General features: G+C 42.4%; 1 protein-coding gene across 2 annotated transcripts in view; it reads right to left on the bottom strand.

Annotated features, from left to right (window-relative positions):
- The window catches only part of LSAMP (limbic system associated membrane protein), a 1,850,461-nt gene that overhangs the window by 35,053 nt on the left and 1,790,030 nt on the right, over positions 1-25,378 (bottom strand). The window contains exons 7-10 of one of the 2 annotated variants that reach the window (XM_077341931.1): positions 23,157-23,291; positions 12,158-12,278; positions 10,323-10,471; positions 4,101-4,136 (exon numbers count right to left, since the gene is read on the bottom strand). In XM_077341931.1, coding sequence (XP_077198046.1) covers positions 4,101-4,136; positions 10,323-10,471; positions 12,158-12,278; positions 23,157-23,291 — 441 coding nt within the window. The remainder of the gene's footprint in view (positions 1-4,100; positions 4,137-10,322; positions 10,472-12,157; positions 12,279-23,156; positions 23,292-25,378) is intronic. The other variant, XM_077341930.1, reaches the window with a different exon arrangement.

Raw genomic sequence — 25,378 nt, 5'->3', positions numbered from 1 at the left:
GTATCTATAGACATGCATGCATATCTTTCATTGTTGAAGAAACAGGAAAAGCAGGACAAGTGGCTCCATTTACAAAGGTAAGCTTGACCAGCAGAAATTCATGTTAAGAACGCAAAATCATTTAAAAAAAAAAGTGCACACCTGTCTAGGCTACTAGATCCAAATGAGCAATCACACTTTGACCCAAGCTCCCCACCATTCCCATTCCCCAGCCAAAGCATTAGTACAAGCTACAATGACTATATCTAAAAGAAGACTAACTACAGTCTACAGTCAACGCAGGGCCATTCTCCAATCAGTGTCTTCTTTATGGAAAGGGGGAACTATTATTCTCCCCCTCCCCATCTACCACCTTCATTTACTGGGACTCACTCATTATATCTATATGTCTCATTTAGGGATATGAAAGCAGTGGTTGTCCCATTTTAAATTCAATCCTACCCCAATTCAGCTGCCGCCTCTACAGAAACTAAAGCAGTAAGCCAGATGTTCTCTCTGTATCCTTGGGACTGAGGAGACTTTGGGAGTATGGTCAGCTGGAGAGGGTTCCTGTAGTAAGAACACAGGACTTTATTCAAGACCAGAACTGGCTTTGATTGGCTGGTTTCACCTAGTAATCCTATGACCATGATATGTGGTATTTCTTAAAGTATGACACCTGAATCTTGGATACAGTGAGATGCATATCTAAAATACACTTCTCACTGCGGGTGCATGTAAATGGGGCACTTGGAGGATAATTCATAGCTGTTTATGCCCCTTTGGTCCTTACAAGATGAACAGTACTTTTCCTTGGCACACATCCCACACTCATTGGCCCCATAAAGCCTGGAGGCTCCTAGTTTGGGGAGATGTCTTCCCAGAACTCTGAAACTGGAATGTTAGACACCTTATGCAGAAGTCCCCTGAATCTTATAGCACCATACGATAAAAACCCGAAGGGAGCATTTCTAAGCACAGCAACGCAGAAATAAGTTTGACATTATCCAACAGAATCTATTCCTGTGAAAGTGTCCTTAGGCTTGCAACCAAGATATTCTAAGGAATGTCTTAAAACTGGAATTTACAAAACTCTTACTATCCCTATATATTATTATTTTAAAAAAATCTGACCTCAGCAGCGTGTATCCCAAGGAACGATATCTCATGTAGGCATTATTTTAATTAGATTTGTGAGCAGGTCCAGAGAAAAATGTTCTGTCCTGTCAACAGAGGCTTAACAAGTGGAAATGGACACTTGAAGCTTTATATGGCACATCAACTGGTAAATGACATCCCATTAAGACTCTGTTAAACAGGCAGGCTATCTTTCTCCAGGCCTGTTGGCAACTCTAATTTTAACACCTTAGTGGGCCACCTGTTTTTTAGCTTTGGTGCCCTTATTAGGCTACCTTTCTAATGGTGACAATGAAAAACAACAGCTCAGAAGAATATGTTTTGGGAATAATATGCTGAGGAAGCCTGGCTTTAATAGCCAGGTAATAATAGGTAAACCAAAAATTCTCAGAAGCGACATGATGGTTTCACTGTCATTCTATCAAAGGTGAATTGCAGAGTGAACAGTTAGTAAAGCACCAATACCTGTGCTAATTGCCCATGGCAAAGAAGCTGCTGGAAACATTTGGCACAGAAGTAAGGTTTGATATATTAAAATTATGCTCGTGCTCAGTGAATTCCTCACTGTAACTCTGGATGCACTGAAGGAAGGGTGGGATGCAGCTTCACAAATATGCGAATCAAGATTATGGAAAATTAACCAAAGCATGGAATAATTCACAGTCTATATCCTGCTGACAGTTTGTCAATATAAGACAAAGAACCTAGGAAACTTCATGGGTAGCGAGGCCAAAGTTTTAAATTTGCCGATGCAGGTATATTTCTTTGCATTAGTTTTGGTAGTTTGACCAATCGGTAAAGAAACCTTCATTTTGTATGTCTCAATACACAGAACGTTATTTGTGATTATGCCTGATTGAAACCAAATGGTCTTCAGTTACAGAAAAGCCAGCATGGTGTTGTGGTTAAAAAGTGGGGGCCTCCAATCTAGATAACCAGGTTTGATTCCCTGCTCCTCTGCATGCAGCCAGCTGGGTGACCTTGGGTTAGTCACAGTTTACTTAGGACTCTTCTTGCATGGCAGTTCTCGTAGAGCTCTCTCAGTCCTAACTACTTCACAGCATGTCTGTTGTGAGGAGAGGAAGGGAATGCAGTTTGTAATCCGCTTTGGGACTCCTTTAGGTATTGAAAAGCAGGGTATAAAAACCCAGCTCTTTTTATTATTTCTTCTTCTTCTCCTATGCACATTTGCACTCTCCTGTCTGCTGAAGTGCATAGGATGGCCCTCTTAAGGCTCATCTAAGTTATCCCATCAGTTTCAATGTAAGTGAAGCACAAATAATTTTTCCTGGACATCTATATATTTGCTGTAGAATTTCTCTAAAGAAAAACACTGATCCATGAGAAAATTTAATGCAACATTTCCTTACATGTGGCGGATTTTTTTAAAAAAGAGACATAGGGCTAAGAATTGCAGTGTAATCTTTTGTCTTGAATAAAGCTACAAATCAAATTTTGTTTATTCGATTTTTATCCCACTGTATCCCATGGGCTCAATAAAAAATGTAGAAGTGCCAAACTTAAACCCAAAGCAGCCTTTTAAAACACTATTTCATATCTGTGTACATTTTCATTTCTACTTCATATGATAATCATGTTTAATTGGATTTATTTTCCTAATCCTAGTCTCCCAATGGCCTACTTTACTCCATTCTTTGAATGTTATTTGCCAGTAACTGTGTGGGGTTTATTTCATTAGTAGCTTGATTTTGCATGTGCTTTCCTTTAATTGTATTTGTTGATTTCCCTTCATTTTAAGAAGCTACAGCCTTTTGTTTCAGGCTTTTAAAAGCTTTGTCATTAAAGCAAATGGTCACTTCTGGAACAAATACCTGGAAACATGGATCCAGTATCTGATTTTGAATCAACTGAGTTACATCAGTGATTCATCTCTAGCACGGTGCCATATTTCCAACACCACCCAGTGAAGCAATGCAACATGATAGCTGGAATCGTATAAAATAGATAACAGCTGCTATTTCTATAGATCACTTGCTACATAAGTAGACCTACATTTTGGGATGCCACTGCAAGGGGACATATGCCCTAACAGTTGTTCTTACTGTGTTGTGTGCTATTATTTGTCCTTGGTATCCGGTTGTTCTGTCCCCCAAATCATGGATGTAAGTACATATTCCCCTTCATATTAAACCTGCTGCCTTGGAATCACTCGGACATTAAAATTACTCACAAGTGGGAGATCTGTGCTGCCCTTTCAGAAAGCCCAGTGTTCTAGCACATGTACTACCAAGAGGTGAAAAACAGCTCAGCTGTTGACTGCTTTGGGATTAGTGAGCTATTGTCTGAATTTTCTGGTATGGACAAGTAGAAAGACTGAACATTTTCATTTCCTCAGCTACATTATAAACTGATGAAATACTATGATCTCCCTGCATTGTCTGCTGCCTGCAATGGTCATTATTAGAAAGAGATAATCTCACGTGTAGGGAGGCACTGTGCAATTCACATAGGACTCCCAATGGTCCCTCATCCAAGGCAACCCTTGGTTAGCTTCTGTAGTCCCACGCCATTCACTTAGCCCATGTGAGACAGAAGGCTAATCTAGAATCTAATACATAATTTTTCCATATGGAAGAGACATTTAACATGGATAAGGACTCTTTCAAGTGCATCCTGTGTTGGAAGCTGCCTATGAAAGACTATTTTTTACAACTATGCACGAGTCTGACTGACAGAGGAAGGAGGCACAGGAAAAAAGAAAGAGAGCCCAAAATGTGCTGAGTAATTCCAAATTTAAGATGACATGTTGGGAAAATCAGTGTTTTGAGAAATGATTCATTTTGTCAGCTCTGGCATTGATAACAAGGACCGAAACAATCAAAAGGTAGATGGGAGAGGTGTGTGTGTTTTCTTTTTTAAATGATGTCTAAATTGTTTTCTTTTCCCTGGTTCACCTTAGTTATTAAATTGATGGAGAATGACCCAGCTCCAAAAAGCTACTTTGACATAAAGCATATACTGACCTGAAAAAGGATTGGGGAGTGTGGGCAATATTTTCTCTAAGGAGTCAGAGAGAAAAAAAAGAACAGAACAATAAGCAACATGCAGTTTTTACTTCCACAAGCAGCTGTTACAAACCTGAAGGGTCTCCCAGCCTGAAATGGCTTTGATTCTAAAGAACGTTTTTTGAATCCCAGTGAAGCTAAGTGGGTGACACCTCAGATTGGAGGGGGCGGGGCAGCGGAGGACCATCTGGAGAAGTCACGGCAGAATAAACCACTCACAGAATTCAAAAGGAAACACAAAGCCTGCAGGAGGCTGACTGTGCTTGAACAGCACAACCCAGCTCCCAAATATCAACATATCAATATCCTCCCGTTTATCAATATCCTCCAGGCTTTCTTTTGCCTGGTTTGTTTTCCGGTGAAATTTGTCTTATGCATTGACAATGACATAGAACAGCAACCAGCAAACAAAATTTGACATACCTTTTCCTATGATCTGAATGCCCCCACCCCACCCCACCCCCCAAAAAGCATCATAGCCTCCTTGGTACAAAGTACATTTTCTGGAAATTGAACAAGTTGCAATGCTTGAAGAAGGTTAAGAAACACAAAGGACACGTGTTTAAATCTTGTTGCCATACGGCATTGCTAACCAATATTGCATTTTTGTAGTTCTTGAAGCTGGGAAAACCTAAAGCAACAGGTGCTTTCCGAACAATAACCAATGGCATTTCCCTGACCATTTTGCAGCTGTTTCCATTTCAATTGCCTAGTAGGAAAGAATTTAGTTAAGACTGCTATATGAATGCCATATTGATGTAAAATCCAGGTTGGCTTGAAGTTCCTTCTCACATCAGCAAGATGTGCTTAGGTCCCATTGCCCCAGTATTATAGACTGGGGAACTGGGGTAAGGAGTAGGGGGCATGCAGGTTAAAAATGATAATTTTAGTCTCATATTGAGACATGCTTATTGCAGTCATTAACTATCAGGGATATTATTAACACATAAGAAAGCTAGACAGCTGAGACTTGGTCCCTGTAAAAACATTTAAAGACATTATTTCATTTGGGAGTAGAATGGCCTCCAGACTGGGAAGGCCATTCTCTTTGCTGCTGTCTGCCTAACAGATCATATCAGATTCAAGAGTCATGTCAGAAAGACAGTAGTGGTGTTGTATCTTGTTGATCTGACCCGATATCCTAAATATCAGACATCTTATTGGGTCAGCAATATCCCACTGCATACCCCAAGTGGGAAGAAGGCCTCCTAGAATTCAGCACCAACTTCACTGAGATTGAAGATTGATGGCAATCTGGATTCTCAAGCAGATTGTTTCCATGTACCATAACTCTGCACAATATGTGAATTTAACATTGTAGGAGTACCGACACTGGCTTGGGAAATTCCTAGAGTGGGTGGGAGGCAGTGCGTAGAGAGGCTGAGGAACAAAACAGGGATATGAGGTGGTAGATTTCCCCTTCTGAAGCTGCCATTTCCTTTAGAGGAATTGAGCTGTGGAACTCCAAGCTCCAGCTTGAGAGTGGGATAGGGACTTGGTGTGTTCTGTACATACATATGGTAATAACATCAGTACCCCAGCACAACCAGAAACTGTGCTTATGCTCAACTGGAGTCTAATGTGTTGCAATAGAACCCTGAAGTCCAAGAAGTAATTTTGCTTACAAAAATTAATACATGCCAGATTCTCCAAACTGAGCATTTGGGACCTGCATGAAGCAGATATTTCATGGCAGTGCTACACTCAACACAGAGCTCTGCATACATTTATAACCTGATTTGTCAGAAACTCGGCAAACCGATCAGGATGCAAGTACGTCCTTGTGACTAATGACAGATCTCCTTGCATTAACTGCCTGAATGGGAGTATTTGAAGTCATTGCAGGCACTAGAAGGCAGTGTCTTGCTGCTTGGAAAATCCACAGCTAGGCTAGAACTTCATGTTTATAAAGCAATGGGTACCCAAAGTCCCAGGAAAGCAGTCAGCTGTAGTGACAAAACCTCCTTGTTATTTAGTGCACTTAAATAACTTAAGCCCATTACCTTACTCTCGCACAGTTGGTGAGGCACTTCTTCCCGCAATCAGTAATGCGAAAGCATTCTGGCCTCATTACCACATGGCTTTGTATGAAACTGCAGTACCTGCCCCCTGCCTGCTGCGCAACACCCGCCTTCTTCCATCCCGTTTCTCTCAGTTCTACCTTGTCTCGTGATTCTCCTTGATACTCCAGCTCTCTGTCAAACATTTTAAGGCAGGCATGGAATGAAAAGAAGTTGAGCCACAGGTCTGCCTGATCCAATGCATTCTAACCGAGTTCCTATGTTAACAATTGCTACCAAATAAGGTCTTATGTAAATTATTCCTGGTGGCCTCTGTCTCTACAAGTGTAGGATGCAGCATGAGAACTGGGAAGTTTTCTGCAGAACATCACTGGAGGCTGAAGCTGGAGAATAAGAAACAATGGCCTTTTGCCACATGTGGTAGTACTGTGAGTGTTTAAATTGAGTGAGGTCCTGCATGCCTTACAACTGAGGATGATAGCCTCCTGACTGTCATTCCTGGCTCTACTGTGCATGCAGGGGCAAGTCCCTACAAAGCCCCCCCCCAATGTGCCAAGGCAGGGAGTGTTAAATGGAGTGGCGCCACATGAGCCTTACAGCTGAGGATGGCAGCCACCTAATAGCAGTAACACTGCGCTCCCATGCTTCCGCCACATGCTGAACATTCCAAAGCCTCCTGGCAGTTGATTCTGGAAGCTTTCAAACATTCACCCTGCCATCAGAAGTATGTGCACTGACTAAATTATTATATAATAATTTCTAAACTACCACGCTTCCATAAGGCACTATATATATATCTGTCTAAAGCAAATGGTCCCTTTCATGTTGTATTTAGAGGAGTTGCCTCTGATGGGGTGATTACTATACTTCTGTAGTAATGATAGCATTTGGGTATTTCTGATCAATTTCAAAGCCTTGTCCATCTCCTGCACTTTGCTATTACTTCTGTTGCTATATGCTCAGTCTCTTCTCCCTCTTCCGCCTAGCTTGGTTTCATTTCTTGGGCATAAATCCTCTTGTTCCTAAAAGACACTAGCAATGTCAGGTATAAATCTCAGCCGAGGACAATCACTTTCACCTACCTCGGGCCTGGTTGTTTATGTACCAAAGCGTCTTTGGTTTTAGCATGTCACTGCCTATCAAGGCCCACCTTGACCTTTTCCAGATTACTTCTGGGATCACCAGTAGCTTGTTTTGCTCTTTTCGTAATTGTATTTTAAAATAATCTGCAGGCTCCAATAAGCCCCACTTCCTCCTTCTCTCTCTCTTCCTTACTTGCTGTGGGCAAAGCCACAAACATTTCATTTTGTCCCTATTCTGCAGTTTCAATCTCAGCCACTGTCATTTTTCAGCCACCATGGAACCTTCCGGCACTGGCATTCCATCTGCCTCTCAAAGGGGGGGATAGCTTTGAACAAATTTGTTCTCTATTAAAAAGCATAAAAAAGATTTTTCTCCCTGATGCTTCAGTTCCTTTGATTCCAGAGAAGAAAACCACTCAAAAAGGAAGGGGTTGTATCTCTTGCTCTGGTTTGTTCTTGGATGTGAAGCCAAGCAGGCTTGGAGGGGTATTTCAGACTGGTGAGTGCTTCTTTATGCTCCTTCCTAAAGCTAATGATGGGCCAATTATAGACTACCGGATTTCCAATTACAGACTTCTTGAACAGAGGAATGCTAAGTTTCTTCTGGTCTCCATGGAATATGGATAATTTGCTCAGATTTTCCACCTTATCTCAAGAAGTGTTCATCTATAATCATAAGGGGCTGCCACTTTATTTTTTACAAAGATTCCTATTACGTACATAGTTAATTCGATGTTGATGTTAAGAAAAATAAAAGACTTCTTCACATTTTTATTTCTTAAAGCAGCTAAGAATATTACACTGGCATGAGGAGAACAGGAAATGTGGATTCTTTGTGCTTCCTCTACTAAAGTAGATATTTTTGTGGTTCTCTAGGTGGAGCAGTTCAAACCGGCCCAAGCATCAGAAGTCAGAACACATCCTTAACCACAGCGAATGGAGATGTGGGGGAGGAAATCAGGGCTGCCTAAACCAGCTGAGTGGGACCAGGGCTAAGCAACTGCCCCTCCTTCACTTTTGAGGGGATTGGAAGCCTGTGGTTAGCCATGCTGGCAGATCCAGCACCAGTCCATGACATCCCTATGGCTTCCACATTCTGCAAGGGTGTACTAGGGACCTGCTGCTTTCTTGTCTTTATTGTGTACGCTCCATTTTGTTGGTCACTTACCAAAGTGGGCGCAAATTTAGAAAGATAAATTTAAACATTAATTAATTAAAGTAAGGTAACAAATGAACTAAACAAATTGTACACCAATGCAAAGAAAAAAACACAAGGCACTGGGTTTCTCCCTCTGCTCACATCACCTCACATCTTAGTTGCTCACAACTGCACAACTTTTATTGGCTCTGAGTAAAGCAGAGTTTCATAGTTGTTCTGTGCTAGGGCAGCAATATCTACAGACCCCAGGGTACTTCATCCATGCACCCTCCAAGTGCTCTTAGTTGCGGCTTCTTGTTCCACAGCTGCTGGTGACACTCTCCCACCCCTCTGTATTCTGAACAACCCCCTCCTCTGTAGAGCATAAAACAATTATAGAACAAGATTTATGGAACAAGATTATAGAGCTATAGAACAAGATGTTTTGAAGCGTAAAATGGAACACTCTGTAACACTGAAGACTCTCCCATAATAACCACAAAACACATATAGATTCCCATATATGTCTCTTTATCCCTCAGGTATCCCCATGTCAGCTGCTGGCTTTCTGTAAAAATTGGGCTAGTTCCTCTCAAGGTTCCTACTCCAGTTTATCTATTTGTACAACTGGATTGACAATATTCATCCATCTCCTAGTCATTTACGAGTTTATATTCTTCACTTGCAGTAGCTTCTGAAATCACCAGAGGTTCTAGATAGTGGACTCATTCAAACTATTAAGTGTTGCTCAGCTTGACTTTCAGGGATATTTCATTTTGGTAAAGTCCTCATAAAGAAACTACTGCTTGAAAAAGAAATATTCCCCATATATAATTCCCAAGAGAAATTACAGATTGCTCTAATGTTCAATTTTTATTATACAGAAGAAAATCTTGGCTATAAAGGTCTAGCCTGAATGTCTGATGGGAAAGCAAAGAAATTATTTTTTAAGTGTTCTGTAGTTAAGAAACTGCGGTGACTGCTTCTCAAAATCAGTCACACCAAAGAGTGTAAAGAAGGGACTTTTTAGGAAGTATAAAAATACCCCCAAAATCTAGCAAATAGAAAAGTTCTGTCAGCTTTCTTAGCCTCATTATTTCTGCCCTTCCCCGCCCCCGAAAATATAAACTTGTACCTAATGGGATATGGTGCCATTTGTTGGCAGTCTGATCTCTAATAATCTAGCGGCCCTTTCTGCAGAATGAGTTAACACTTGGATTTAAGACTATTTATTATCCTTCTATAGAGCAAATTTATTTTCAGCGTGCAATGACGCTAAGCTAGATAGAGGGCCACTTCAAATACTGTAAGCAGGCTCGAGAGCTGTGTACTGAAAGCTTGTATAAATCCCCTAAAGGAAATAAAGAATTACATTTCCTACACAGATAGCCATTTTTCCTGGAGAAAAATACAATCAGCTATAGTTAGCACAGTCTTTTACATTTGTGTTATGCTTCATATTATCACTTCCCACAGCCCCTTCAACATGTTACATCCTTTCAAATCCTTGAAAACCTTTTTACTCCTTCTGTTTTGGGTCTCACTTCCCCTTGCTTCCTCTCTTCACCCCTTCCTGTCTTTGCCTCAGCTTTTCCTTCTTTCTTACATTTGCAGAGCTACCTCATACCCAGATGTTCAAACACCCCTTTAATGTTTTGGAGGCCACAGAACATTTTTAGTTCCAATATTCAGTTTTTAAATATTGATGATTTTCCCATCCCCTTGAACCCCTGGCTCCTTTGAAGAACAATGACAGAGCAAAGCACTTTGTTCTTCTCGAGTTTAGGGTTGGTTTGAAAGTAGGAACCTACGTGTGTCTTGTGTCGTAACGATGCCTTGTAGATGCTGAGCGTCAGCCCCTAAACACCTGAAGGACACCCTTAAGGCACGGCAAACGTTTTTGTGACACTGACTTGCTGCTTCCCTTTGTCATACTTACTGTAAAGAAATAGGCTAGCATTTGTGATTCCCAGTTTGTTGGTAGCCACGCAAGTGTAGTTGCCGTAATGTTCTTCAGTGACGTTGGCCACTGTCAGGAAGGACTGGCTCCCTGTGCTTCTGATCTCCAGCCCATTGGCATTATTTATCCTGAGGAGCCAAGAAAAATAATTGACAGATCCCGTAACAACGTGGAACGACTCGCTTCCCCCAGTAACAAAAATGGGGAAACACAGATTTGAAGGCAGATAGACAGGGATGGTGTGAGACAAGGATACAAAACATACAGGAAATAAAGAAAATATATGACTGTGATAAAAATGACAAAGCAGGGGAGAAAACAAGAGACTCTGTGCATAATAATAAACATTATTATTTAGCTTTATTTTTTATTTCATTTCTGGTATTTTGTTATCTAAATTAGATTGTGAGCCCACTGGGCAGGACCTTTCATTTTATGTGTTTTGTACACTGCTGAATTTCAGGGAGCTTCACAAACAATAAATATTATGATTAAATTAGAATGGAGACCATAAAAGCTGTGATGAAGCTAGAAAAATGACAGAGAAGGCAAACAAGGAATAAAAAGTAAGATGGGAGGAGGGAAGCTTCACCACAGAGTCAGTGGATTTCTTGCACAGGTATGTACTTGACCGAAGTTCAGCTTAGATGCCTGCCTGTGAGGCTCTTGTTTGAATCAAAGCTGACCTTTGATGTTGGACAGACCTTGCACAGAACTATACATTCTGACTCTTCAGTGTGCTTCCTTTGCAATGTAGGGCAGGTGAAACACCATTTCCTGCAGAGAACTGGGAGGCAGGAGCAGGGCACTTAACCTTTCTATGACCCACTCATTTTCCTTTATACATTCTCCCCTTGTAGATCACAAACCTCTGATTCTGTTGCAGAAACCAACCAGTGAGAAGGAATGATGGGAAAGCAAAAGATGAAAGGCTAAGTACCCTACATGAACATGTGAAGCTGCCTTATTCTGAGGCCAGGCCACTGATCACCCATGGCATATTTTGTCTAGTTTGACTGTGTCTCTCCAGGATGTCAAAGACAGGTAGTTCACATCAATTCTACCTGACCCTGTTTTTAAAAAAAATAACCTAGAGATTCTGGGGATGTAATCTGGGACCATCTGTATGCAAAGCAGATACTGTTGAGGACACAGGAATATACAGCTTTATAAGAGGATTAGATAGATACATGGAGGATAAATGTAACAATGGCTACTATCCATGGTGACTGAGGGGAACCTACGCACTAAGCCTCTGAATCTCTGAACCAGAAGGTAACCTCAAAGGGAGGCCTCAGCCTTTATGCCCTGTTGTTGGCCCTCTAGAGGAACTGGTTGGCTACTGTGCGAGGCAGGATGCTAGACAAGATGGACCACTGGTCTGACCCAGCCAGGCTCTTCTTATGTTCCATTGTTCCTGTATGCACTCTGCAAAGAAGGTCTGGTGCCTGGATTCTTATGATAATCAGTTCTGTCTTTCTCTAGAAGAAAAAGTTTTTCTTGACTGTACCAATGCCCAGTTCTACATGATATCAACAACGACAAAGAAAAGTTCTTGAAATAAACACCAGTAGGGGGATATGAATGTGGTTTTGAAAAAAATCATTATCATTGGCAAAATGGGAAGCTGGCATCAAGGGAGGGGCAGAGCCAATGACCACCACATTTTTGAACGAAACAAAACTGGGACAGTGAACATAAGCAATTTTTTTTTGCATAAGCAGCAGAATGATCTTTTAAAAGAGAGAACAAGGGGCTCAGGGGGTTTTATAAGACATCAAAGGCAGCCGAAAAAAGACGATAAGTTTAATTACCTTGTGTCATCTCTGTACCACTCAAAATCAGGCGTAGGCACAGCAGAGGCTGCACACTTGAGTGAAGCTTGTCGTCCTGTAGCAGATTCATTGCTCTTGGATTCCGTGATGGTGGGAGGGTCTGCATGAGAGAAATACTTGCTCATGTCACTTGCCATCTACGTGATAAAAAGGAAGGTGTATATTTGTAGCTAGGTTGGGAAAGATAGTGCCAAGTTAGCAGAGTTACATCCTTCTGACCCCATTAACTTTGGACTTAGAGGGAAAGGTTGCCAGGTCCCTGCTGGTAGAGTTGACAGATCCTGCCTGGGAAATTGCTGGAAATATGTCAATGAAATCTGGGGAGGACGGGGACCTCAGTGGGATACAATGCCACAAAGTCTACCCTCCAAAGCTGCCATTTTCTCCAAGGGAACTGATCTGTAGTCTGGGGATGAGCTGTAATTCCAGGGGATCCCCAGGTCCCATTTGGGGGATGCCCTCCCTATAAAGGGAGTACAACTTTTCTTGCCTTGTAAGTGTGGTAGATATCTAGGCTTGTCTAATTTTAATATGAGATTGAGAGACTCCTTAGTATGGAAGAAGGTTGTCAAGAAAAGCCAATGGCGAAGGGAGAAAATCAGCATCTGTGAGCTACTCTTAAAATACCATTTTTAGCGTGTTCATTCTAATTTCTAATTTCTGCATTGCTGGAATTAGGAAACTGGGTAAGACTGGGCACAGTGAAGAGCACTTATGTGTAAGAAAGGCTTTTGGGAGAAATGGCAGGTTTGTTTCACTTAATATGTGTCTCCCTTCTCGGTGGTCCTAGGGTAGGGCAGTCTCGACCTATGGGAAGTAGCTCCTCCCTGGAGGCAGTGAGAGTCGCTGACTATTTTGATCCCCTAGGGGAGGAGCTTCTCTCCCAGGCTCCCAGGCAGGATCTGAAGCAATCCATCTCTTAGGCATGAGAATCACACCAGAACAAAAGAAACAAAAATAACAGTCAAACCAAAGGAGTATAACAGAAAACTGGTGGAAACACCAATCTCTGAAGACCAAATAGAAGATCTGCAGGCACCCTACCAAAAGAGTTCTGACCTCTGGAACCCAACAACTTCTTTTAGCCAGGCCACAGACCGTTCCAGAACTGGCTCTACCTTTGAACTGCCCCACCCTAGGACCATGGAGAAGGCAATGAAACAAACTTATATTTTCTGGTAATCAAGAGTGGGGCAGTCTGAACCTATGGGACACAGAAAAACAGTATGTCCCTGGAGGTGGTTAAATAATTAAAACCTTAGCCTGAAATCTGAAGGCTGCATCAGCAGCAACTGCCTTGTCAATAAAAGGTAAAGGTAAAGGTATCCCCTGCGCAAGCACCAGGTCATGTCTGACCCTTGGGGTGATGCCCTCTAGCATTTTCATGGCAGACTCATTACAGGGTGGTTTGCCAGTGCCTTCCCCAGTCATTACCGTTTACCCCCCAGCAAGCTGGGTACTCATGTTACTGACTTCGGAAGAATGGAAGGCTGAGTCAACCTTGAGCTGGCTGCTGGGATTGAACTCCCAGCCTCATGGGCAGAGCTTTCAGACTGCATGTCTGCTGCCTTACCACTCTGCGCCACAAGAGAGCCTTGTCAATATGGTTGGTAAAAGAATGAACTGACTTTTAAGAAATGGAAACCCCTTGATATTGCCAAAGTATCCACTCCCCTGAGCAACTGAGTGGTTATGCCTAATGGGCCCCTAACCTTATATGTCAGAAGAATACACCCTTTGACCTATCTGCTAAGGATGTAGAAATCCCCTTCCTCTAGAATCCCTTCCTAAAAGACACAAACATAGAATCTGACTTGTGGAAGGACTCACTCTAGTCCAAGTAGAAGCTCAGCATGTTCCATATGTCTAAGTGATGTCATTCCCCTTTCTGAGGATGTTTAGGGTTAGTGCAAAATGAGGGTAAGACCAGTTCCTCTGACCTATGGAAGGCCAAATTAACCTTTGAGATAAAGGCAGAACTATGTCATAATGGAAAATGCGAAGTTTCTTATCCACCAAAAGAGCCTGAAGCTCTGAAAGTCTTCTATCAAAGGAGAGACCCATCAGAAAGATGGTATTAAATGTGAGCACCTTATGTAGACAGGTGGCTATAGGCTGAAAAGGAGCTTGAGGGAAAGAGCTTTCAATACTGTTTTTAGATTCCTGGTGGGAAACCTATGGAAGCATAGAGGGTTCAGGAGGCATGTGTCCCTAAGAAATCTTCTAACATGAGAGTAGTGAGAAAAACCTTATCCTTTCTTGGGTGCTCTAATAGCAAAAATAATGGCTACCTGCTTTTTCAGTGTGCTGGTGCTCAGACCCTTATCCAAGCCCACTTTAAGGAAGATGACAAGATCACACAATTAAGCTCTGCATGGGTCTAATCTTTTCTCAGAATACCAAGATTGAAAAATCTGCCAGTTATTGTAGACCCTATTTGGAGAGTATGTGAGACTGGGCTCCCCACCTTTGAAAGCTGGTATTATTTCCTGGAAAGGAAGAAGAAGCCTCTAGAGAGGCAAGCATGGAATCTTGCCCATGGAATCACGTCCTGACAGAAGACTAGCATCCCCAGAAGTCTTGCCAGAAGCATGACCTCCAAGTGGGACTTCTGGATAATCTCTCACATCAGAGAAAGGATCTTTTCCCTCCTTTCTTGGGACAGGAAAAGTTGATCCTGAAGGGTATCTGTGATGACCCCCAGGTGAAGTGCCTGCTGTGTGGGGAGCAGACAGCTCTGTTGATAAAAAAAGCCATGGTCTTGTATTCAAGTGATACCTTTCCACATATGACACTCCCTAATTAAAGAAGAAAGACTAGATAAGAATGTCAACAAGTTATGTGAACACACAAATTCCCTAGTTTATGAGTGTCACCAGCACCTTTGTGAACACTCTTGGGATATTCTTGAGGCCAACAAGGAGGGCCCAATATTGGCAGTACCTCCCACTGTCAGTGAAGTAGAGGAACCTCCACTGAGATTCCTAAATAGATATATGGAAACAGGCTTCTGATAGATCTATTGGTGCCAGAAAATCCTTCTCTTGGATTGAGGAAATTATAGATTTGAGAATTTCCATCTTGACTTTCTTTTCTTGATCCAGAGATTTAGCCAATTCAGATCATGGATGATCCTCATATCCCTATTCTTCTTTGGAACAATGAAACAGATTCAATAGATCCCTGAATATTTTTGGTTCTTTGGGAACAGTCGCTCTAATGTTCAATAGATATCGGATAGCTTGAAAAAGGAGATGTTTCTTTGGACATTGATTGGTTTGGACCAGGATGAACCTATCTAAAGGAATGGCTTGTAGTTCAAGAGAACAGCCATACTGTGTTTAGTATCCACTGGTCACTGATCAATGACATCCAACAATCTGCAAAAAATTGAAGATAACCTCTGATGTTTGGTGGGACTGTCCAGCTGCCTAAGTCAAATGGAAGAGCTCTTTTTTGATCCTTGGGATTTCTGGTTGTTAGGTCTGGAGAAAGAAGAGCTGGGAGCCTCATAAGTCTTGGGATGCCAGTGTCCCTTGGCCCTAGAGAGGTATGTTTGGTCTCAATCAGGGCCATAGTTTGTTCTGTCCTGGCCCCTACCTGGTGTAATGAGCTCCTGGAAGAGCTGAGGGCCCTGTCAGAACTGTCTGAGTACCAAAGGGCCTGCAGGATGGAGCTTTTCCACCAGGAATTTGGCTGGGGCCAATTAGAACACCTACTGAGCTCCCTCACAAATACACCCATTGAATGTGAGAGGAGAGGAGAAGAAGGAAGGCGAGGGCCATGCCCTCCTGTGGCACATGTTCTGAAAGGTCTACTTGAGCTACCAATCTGGGATGATTTCCCTTTTTTTTACTATAGAAAAATAACAAAGAAACACAGGGAAGGGATCTGGGAACACCACCACCATGCTCACCCCTTCCAATCTGATTCACCCGCCTTACTTTGGAGTTGGTTGGCATGTCCATGTAGTGAGGCAGCCTGTCACAGTGCTAAAGGCTTTAGTGTCAGGGGAGGAGGAAGACGGAGCTCCCAGCATGGCAGCCTTGGGCTTTTGGAGCGACTGGCCATGTTTCTCACAACATCCTTTGCTCTTTCGGGAGGGAAAGGAGGGGGGGGGGTCCTACCTGGGTCATCTTTCCTGCTGGCAGCTCTGACAACTGTTGTCTTCCTTAGAGCTGGCTTCCTCTACTCCTGAGTAAGATTCCCTGTGGCTGTATCTCACTCTTCCACCCAAAGTGGGGGCTTGCAGAGTTGAAAGGTTCCACTCAGCCGGCTACATGGTAGTTCTCTCCCTAAAACCCAAGTCCTACCACTCCACAGAAAATGATGGGGGAGAGTGAGGGGGAAAAGAGGGAATACCAAGGAATGGAAGAGGGGGGAGGAGGAGATAAAAATGCCTGTTGGTCGATGGGATCACCAAACTCTAAACAGAGCTCAGCCAGTTACCTCTCACTACTCTGCAGGTAAGGCCAAGATGGGAACTGGAGAGACAAGCTCTGTCCCTAAAGCATCAAAACTGTTGGTGACCCTGCTTGTCCTCAGGGAGGAGCTACTCCCCATAGGTTTAGAATGCCTGATCCTGGACCACTGGAGAATGGTCACATTTCAGTTGCGTCCTGCTTTTATTACCTTTTCCTTTGTAGTACTGAGAGTGTAAGGTACATATTATTGTACATAAAGACACAGTAAATTCCAGTACCTGTCTTGAAGTATATGGAATAACTTCTTGGGCAGATCTGCTTATTCTCATACTAGCAAAAAACTGTTCATAGGTAGACTAACTGTCCAGACAAGCAAAACAGCATCTCCTCAGAAGGAAAACTGCCATGCTGGTCTCAATTTCCACCCAAGGTCCAGCATGAATACACAAAGCTACTTTATTCTGAATCAGGACCTATGATCTGTCAAGACCACTACTGTCTACTCAGACTAGAAGCACCTCTCCAGGGTTTCTGGTAGAGGTGTTTCAAATTACCTACCACCCTGACCCTTTAACCGAAGATGTGGGAGGAGGACTGAATCTAGGACCTTCTGCAAACATTCTGCCACTGAGAGACAGACCTTCCCTAGCATTGGCAATAGGGCCTTGAGGAAACTGGCTTGCATCTGCCTTAAGTCAACAGTGAGTTAGAGAATGACAGCATAATGGAGAAATATCCAAGGCTGGAACCAATTCACAGAGCGTTACAAAGGAGAAACAAAGCAATCTGGGAAGCATTTGGGGGGAAGCCAGAGAGAGGATGGTCAAGGATGAGACAGGATGAGCCTTGCTCTTTTTGGGACTGGAATTGAATATGGGACTGTGGTGTGGTATACCAGTCCTTATTATCCTGACAACTTGAGCCCTTGGATTCTTGGAGTACACTTGTCACTTCACACAAACCTTTATATCATTGCACTTCTGGATTACTACCAAAGTGATATTGGTAGTACTGGTATCCAAAGCCCCTGATGAAGACAAATTGTCTTCCTTCTCAAACCATCATGCTGGCATTTTTGTGCATAGTTGGCACTTCAATGGTCCATTGTTGCTCTGACTTTAGTTAGCAGAATTCTTAAAAAAAAACTTTGGAAGTGGAAAGGGAGTAATTTGCTGTGAGAAATGGATGAGTTTATACAATCCTATTTCTCTGTTTGCTCTCATTTTCCTAATGGTGAAGGGAATATGTGACTTACATAAGCAGCAAATATCGTATTTGAAAAACTGGACCCCAGTATAAAACATTCACTTAAAAGCAAGAGTTAAAGATAAATAAGGAAAACACAAGGAGATGAGAGGGTTTTTTTTCCCCCTTCTGTTTTTTAAAGTCTTCCTGTGTGGATCTTTTTTCTTTGGCAGTAAATCTCTTTGCCATCTGTAGTGAGACAATCCATTTCCGCTCCATTGGACCCAACACATGAGATGAGTCATGAAATGAACAAATACCTTTCTGCAGCCCTGAAAGCTACACCACCAGGCCTACTGATGGCTTTGTATTCCTGCTCCCTGAAAGACACTGGCTCTCCCTCTATCAGCAGCATTCTTCATGTTAGCCACACTCAATGGCATTTTAAGAGAGACTTTCTAGGCATGCCCAAGGCCAGATCTTTTGGATGTAATCCTGATTGGTCATCTTTCTATCAAAGGCACTTAAAATCAGCAATTGCCCTCCAGTGCAATCAAAGTTGCAGCTGCCTGACTTGGTCTGAAGAGGCCTATATATCTCTGAACCAGTTATTTATTTCCCTGTTATTTCCCCAAATGAAGTTTTTAGAGGAGAAAGAAAAGATGGAAGAACAAAACTCTCTTTACTCAAGTGGAAGAGGAACCAGAATGTAAGATCAGAGTTGCCAACTATGGGTTAGGAAATTCCTGGAGATCTGGGAGTGGCATCTGGAGAAGGTGAAGTTTAGGGAGGCAAGGAGCCTCATCAGAGTGTCAGGCCACAAAGAGTATCCCCAGAAACAGCTGATTTCACTAGGGGAACTGATTTCTGTAAGCTGGGGATCAGTTGTAATTCTGTGAGATCTCCAGGTAACACCTGGAAGTTGCAAGCTGAGTGAAGACCCGACTACAGCAGTTCAATAAAGCAGTTTATTGTACTTTATGTCTTCTTTATATGTCTTGCATCTTCATCAGACCAACGGTCTCTCTCCAGCTATACCTGGAAGTTGGCAACCCTAATCAAGACCCATTATGCACGGGGGTTTTAGCGCACATTCGGGGTGGAATGGCGGCGACTAAAATCACGGATAACGCACGGAGCCGGCTGCAACTGGCTGCAGCTTCGGTGCATGCCGCCAAAAAAGCCGCGTCAGTGAAACGCGGAAGAAAGCGCAGCTTCCGGGTGAGCGGGGCGCAACCAGAAGCGGCGCCCGGATCGGTGCGTGCATAATCTGTTACTCTGGGTTTTGCCGCCGTCGCGCCCCGCCCCGTGTATAACCGGTATGCGTCGCGTCTTCCCCCTCCGCGTTTTCCATGTGACCCGAAATCGCCGTTTCGGCGGCCGTGCATAATGGGCCTATAAGATAACGTTAAAATAGGGTTTATATAGAAAAGATTTTTGGATTAATGTATGTAACTGTAACTTGTATGGCATTTTTAGGTGCAGCATATATGGGGAACAATAGCCTTCCTTTCAAGTTAAAAAGTCTTTCTTGCAAGTAAACAAGCTAGGGACCTGCAAACGGATGTGTGTGTGTGTATGTGTGAGGGACTCTTGTTTTCCCTTCCTCCACTATTTCCTCTTTCCCTTCTCCCAAAGCCTCTATAATCTCTCCCCTTTTCCTGTTTTTCTCTCTCCTACTATCCATCAGCCAACCTACCTTCATCTGCACCCTTGCCTTCAGTTTTTCCTTATTCCCTTCCCCAATAGCCTTTCTCTGGGGAAACTCTTTAAGGTTCCAGATGCTGGTCCAGTTGTACATTGAGCTATTGGTTTTAGCGAGTCTGTAGCTTTATCATCCCAAGATCAACCACTGCAGCATGCTCTCAGTCAGAATTTACATCAGAATTTTCACATGGAGGTTTTATGGATAAATGTCCACAATAGTTCTTTTCTTGCAGAAAGTAGAGTTTCCAGACACCAACTGGGGGTGGTGGATCCTCTGTTCTGGGGCCCTTCTCCCTGGCACCAATCAGCAGGGGGACTTACAAGCAACCAACTGAGATAAAAGTTTTTTGTCACCAGTGATGCAGGAACGTAACTTCTGGTGCACATTAGAAGTGATGTCACCACATTGCCAGAAACACGGCAATGCTCTGGTATTTGGATCAAAAGTCTACAGTAAAAATGTCTTTTACTATGAAATTAACAGCATCTCCATATTGCTGGCAACGTGATGATGCCATTTCTACTACAAGTGACATCACTGGTCGCTGGCAACAATTTGCTGCTGGTAATTTGCCCCCCACCCCCATTTGCCATGGAGAAACTGGCAACCCTAGCAGAAAGCAAAAAATAGCATGTCAACCCGGGACAAAGTTGTCCATAAACTTGTTCACAGTATGTACAATCAAAAGTGGAATCTTCCCCAGCATTTGCTCCATCCTTCTCATAAAAGGTCAACTGTCTGCAATAAGTGCCACAACAGTGCTACATTTAGAATTGTTCACATTAATTTTGAACTGCTGTTAAATAATTATACATAATGAATAATTGGTTTGTAATGACAGCTACAAACAAACCAAAGCCTTAATCAAGAATCCAAATGTATGCATTTCAACCTTTGAAAAAAATGTATTAGTTGTATTCTATGACCAGTATAATAAAAATCTCTTATGCATCTTAACAAGCAATCTCTAATTTGAATATTTTTGTTCGGAGGAAGGATACAAATATGTAATGATCAGTGAAATCCTAAGCACAGTAAGCTAACTTCATTCGATTTGGAACGGTATAACTTTGCTTAGCAGATACTGGGATATCATTAGCAAAAATTAGGAGTGGGATGGCACATGAAACACTGCAACACAACTCTTAAGAATTCTGAATGCCAGCCTTTCTCTTCTGTGTACACCCTGTCCAAAAGAGATTTCAACACATGTTGTTGCTTTCAATATTACTGGAGGGCAACCACTTGAACTTTCATTCACCATCCAATCCCAGATCTCCAAGTCTGATCAATTTTTCACTTGGAGTGTTACACCACCATGGCAACACAGGTCCAAACTTCCAACCCTGTTCTTTTCTGGCTTGCAGTTTTCACACCTCAGACACTTCACCTTCTGCCTGCAAAATCATTCATTCATGTCACTTTGACCTTTCCTTAAATCCCTACACTGGTTTCCTGTCCTCTCCTGGATCCATCAGAAATGTTTTGTTCTCAGCTTCAGTAACTTCTATGGCTCTTTACCTTTTATCACTCTCTGGTCTGCTATACTGATACTTCCTGGTCCATGGCTTTTGTTTCTCCAGCTGCATTATCCTCTGTCTCTTTCAAGTTTTCCTGAATATTTCTCTCTTCTGCTCCAGTTAGTATGCTGAAAACTCCCTCTCAGAAGTCCTTTATGATTCTGCTATTGCCTGTTCCTTCCTCAAAATGCACCTCTTCTATGAAGCTGTTAAGTATACAATTCTCAGTTGAAATTGCTTAAGCTCACATAACGGAATACATCATCTCTCACTGCCACTTTCACCTACAGTTTGTAAAAGATAATGCTATATAAACAATAAAATCAAAACATGAATAAGGAAGATCAAAACTGGATGGGTTTTGTTAAAACCTGGGGTTTCTTGACAGCCACAGATTGGATTGGAGTTCATTAATTGTGTGATTGGGTGGGAGTTCACTGATTTTTAAATATATTAATTAAAATAATATTAGGTGATATGACCATATATGGTTATGGTGACCCCCCCCCCCCATAATGGCCAATGATTGGCCTGGGGGTGGTGGAGGATAGGGGAACGGCCCCAGTCATAAAAATCCTTGCAGACGAAGGCTTGTAGCACCTGGTAGTGACTGAGGTCCACAGAGGTAAGGACTCTCATTTCCACTTAAGTGCAATTGGGCAAAACAGGAATCATTAGGAGAAAATAAGCAACAAAATGTGGCACTTATTTGCATTGAGGTGTTGTGGTCTCTCAGAAGACAGCAATTAGAACAGTGGTTCTCAACCTGGGGGTTAGGACCCCTTTCACAGGGGTCAAAACAGGGCAAGCATCTTGGCTAGCGGTGTGTCATTCACACAACAGCCTTGCGGGGTAGAGCAAGCTAAAGCGTTCATCTGTCTGGAGCAGTGGAAAAGAGCAGGATCAGCATGGTGGGACAAAAGGCAGAGCTGAACTGAGAACCCCCCCCTCCCCAAAAAAAATCAATTTATATACAATCATGAACAATGGATCTTCATGCCATTGGTCAGTTTCGGTTTAACTTCTGTGAAAGAACACTTGCATCATTTTATGGTTGGGGTTAGTGGATGTAGTGGTGCCACAACATGAGGAACAGTATTAAAGGGTCGCGGCATTAGGAAGGTTGAGAACCACTGAATTAGAATATCTTGTGGTTAGTTGGGTTCTTTTTTCTTTTTCGTTTCTTTTTTTATTTGAATGTCACAGAATTAACCATTTCTCCTCATGGGAAAGTGGCATTGATTTAATGAAAACATTGCAGACACCATGCAAGAAGGGTACACTACAAAGATTCAGTGAAGTGCCATTTTCTCATATAGACAAGATCCTGGCCATTAAGTGGTTGTAGTGCTGCCCCTGGATGTAAACTGAAGTTAGTTATGCAAATCTCCTCTGGTTGGAACACTGAAAATGGGACTGGGATGCTAGTTCCACTGTGTCCTACGTGGCTATCCATAGTGCTGCAGGTAATGTGCACGATTTGTTTTGTTCTTGAGGAAGAAGATATTCAGAAGCCAGTGATGGCAAAAACGACAGCTACGATAGCCGATATATATTTCAATTTCTCAATGCACATCTTAATTGTTGTGAGATCCTTGACCTTGCTCAATCTGTCATAAACTGGCTAGGGCAGCCTACTAAAGCTGCCAGTGACTTTAGCAAGAGTCACGCATCATGAGGTTTGCCAAAGATGACAGGAGGTTTGTTTATCTGTTTAGTGGAGGAAGTGCTTTAAAACCTGTATCTTAAGGTAAACAAGGATTTTCATTCCACAGTTACGGAACTGAAATGTTGAGCTAGATCCTGGGAAACCATTTCGCTATTATTGGTGCTTTACTTTGGCTCAAGGTACCTTCCCCTGATGCAAGAGGAAGGATCTCTTGCATCAGAGTGTGGCTTTTCCATCCATGGGATGCTCCCAAATGAAATGGCTACAAAGCATGTTTATGGCTCACAGAGATTGCATATCAGATTGCCCACTCTTTGCCATGTTTGCTTTTAAAACAACAACAGACAAATCAGTCCCGAGGCGCATTCTCAATCAGCCATGACAGGTTTTTCCTTTCTTGCTACTACACTATGGTTAGAATGGGGGCTGAGCTTTCATTTTCCCTTGCTGATCTAGTAAGAAAGGTACTCACAATTCACAGTGACTCGGACTTGTTTGACATCTGCCGTGGAAACTTCATTTGCCGCTTTGCATTCATACTTTCCCGATTGCTCTCGCGTTATCCCCAGGATCTCCAAGAATTCTTCATCACCTTCATATTCTCTAGCTAGAGGTAAATAAAGATACAATTCAGTTAGTTATATGTTAAAGGCAGTCGGTTCAGATGACGCTGCATTGCACAGTATGTACGGGTGCTTATGAATAATGAAGTTTTAAAACAAACAGTTCTGCAGAACAGTTGTGGTCTCAATAACTAGGACAGGGCTCTTGAAGGCATGGGAGGAGACCCAAATGATGCAGGACCCTTTTTTTCATGTTACATGTGAAGGTTATAGTTCATTTAGGGGCCTCAATAAGCCAGTAGCTGCAGCATGTAACTCTGACATAACATCTTAATATAATTTACTAAAGGTTGCAAACATGAGTAACCAAATATGTGCAAAAGTCCTACATTTAGATACATACGGGCTATTTTATATTTGCAAGGACAACATTACGGTGCCAGCCAATATTTTTCGAAGAAAATCAGCCTTTTCTTCAGAAGAGTTATTTTTATTTGAAAACACCATTTTTCTGGACCAATGAATTATATCACAAGTTCTGAGAGATTTGTGCCTATATAAAAATGTGCTCAAATGTTATCATAAAACGTTTTTGAGTTTGGAATATCCACATTCGACATCATTTGCCCTGGACTCTGATCTTAAGTTACAGCTATAAGATGAGGGTCATAAGAGAGATGAAGGTCCATTCCCTCCCATAGTTGCCCCCCACTTTTGAACTTGTTGTTTTGTCTCTGCTTGACAGCATTCCTTCTGCCCCTTTCCCACTCCAGTCTTTCCTATTACCCAAGGCATCCATCTTCCCAATCTGTTTTTGGCCCTACACCCTTGTCCAACTACATGTCCAGTTTTTTCTCTGCCAACTCACTCACTGTACCCACTCTCCCCTCAACAGCTCTCCTCCTTCCCCACAATGTTCCTTGTTGTTATGGACCATTTTTGTTAGTGCCACACCAAGATGTCCCCAAGGGGTTCTTGCCTGTGATGTCTGTACATGTGTAGATGTCCCTTCAACTGAAGGTTGTTAGTCTTTCACATTAATTTTTTTAGGTTCTTTCCCGCTGCAAACCAGGTTTACAGAAGTATATACACTAGAGTTTTTGGTCTGCAGAGGGAGCCATACTTGGATATTTGATATGTAATGTACAAGTCTAGGTGCAAGCTATAAATGTAGCCTAAATGTCTTCAAAGTTTCTATTGCAGCTACTTGCAGCATTGGAGGAGACCATCAATGTCAGACTAAAAATAACCCTGCTCATTCAACAATGTGAGCTGTTTCGGTTGGAAAAGAATCATAAAAAATTTCCTACAAAAGCCATCAAACTAAGGCAGTCATCCCACATCACTAAAAAAAAAAGGCTACACGAACATCCTTGAATCTCTTGGTTCTGCACAGCAAACTTCTGTCCACTTGATGCAGGGATTTCAGTAAGACAAATCCAGGTCTCCATATGTGACTGGAGCCAAAAACATTGAGATGCCTCCTATTCTATGAATGGGGGCATCAGCCGACAATGCCTCAATAGTGGTATCAGCAATACCCATCCTTAGAAGCTTCTGTTCCCCTTGGATTCCCTACAGTGGTGCCACTGTCTCTGAAATTTCTATTCAATGTCTTGGCACGAGTGTTCTGTAGCATATAAGCCAAAACCATTAGCCAGCTCAGACTAGCTGAGTGCAACAAAGGATGAAGGAAAGGTTCTAGCCAAAACTGGGATTTCGAGACTAACTAATCTTTGACCAAAATAATGTTGTTTGCAGTCCCTTCAATCATGCATTTTAAAATAACAATGACAACAACATCAAAATCAACGAGAAGAACAGTTCTAAGCAGCACTGTTTATAGCTAAAGGACCATTATGGTTTTTTTTGTAGTGGACAAGAGCAGCCAAAAACCCAAAGAAACACTTCTGGATTTGGAGAGCCCTCAAAGCACATCATCTGATCATCTTCCAAACTGGCGATGGATTATATTTTGGCCCACATTTCAGTTTCCAAGAGCTGCCAGGATTGATGCAAAGAAACACAGGCACCTGGATATTGCCTCCACTCCATGGTGGCTGAAGTAATTTCTTATGCAAAGGGACAATGTAACTGTCCACAAAGAATCCAGGAATTACTTTGATAAACT

This window comes from Paroedura picta, chromosome 6, assembly GCF_049243985.1.
Source record: "Paroedura picta isolate Pp20150507F chromosome 6, Ppicta_v3.0, whole genome shotgun sequence".
In the NCBI taxonomy this organism is placed as follows: Eukaryota; Metazoa; Chordata; class Lepidosauria; order Squamata; family Gekkonidae; genus Paroedura; species Paroedura picta.
This window is presented reverse-complemented; position numbering and strand designations above follow the sequence as displayed.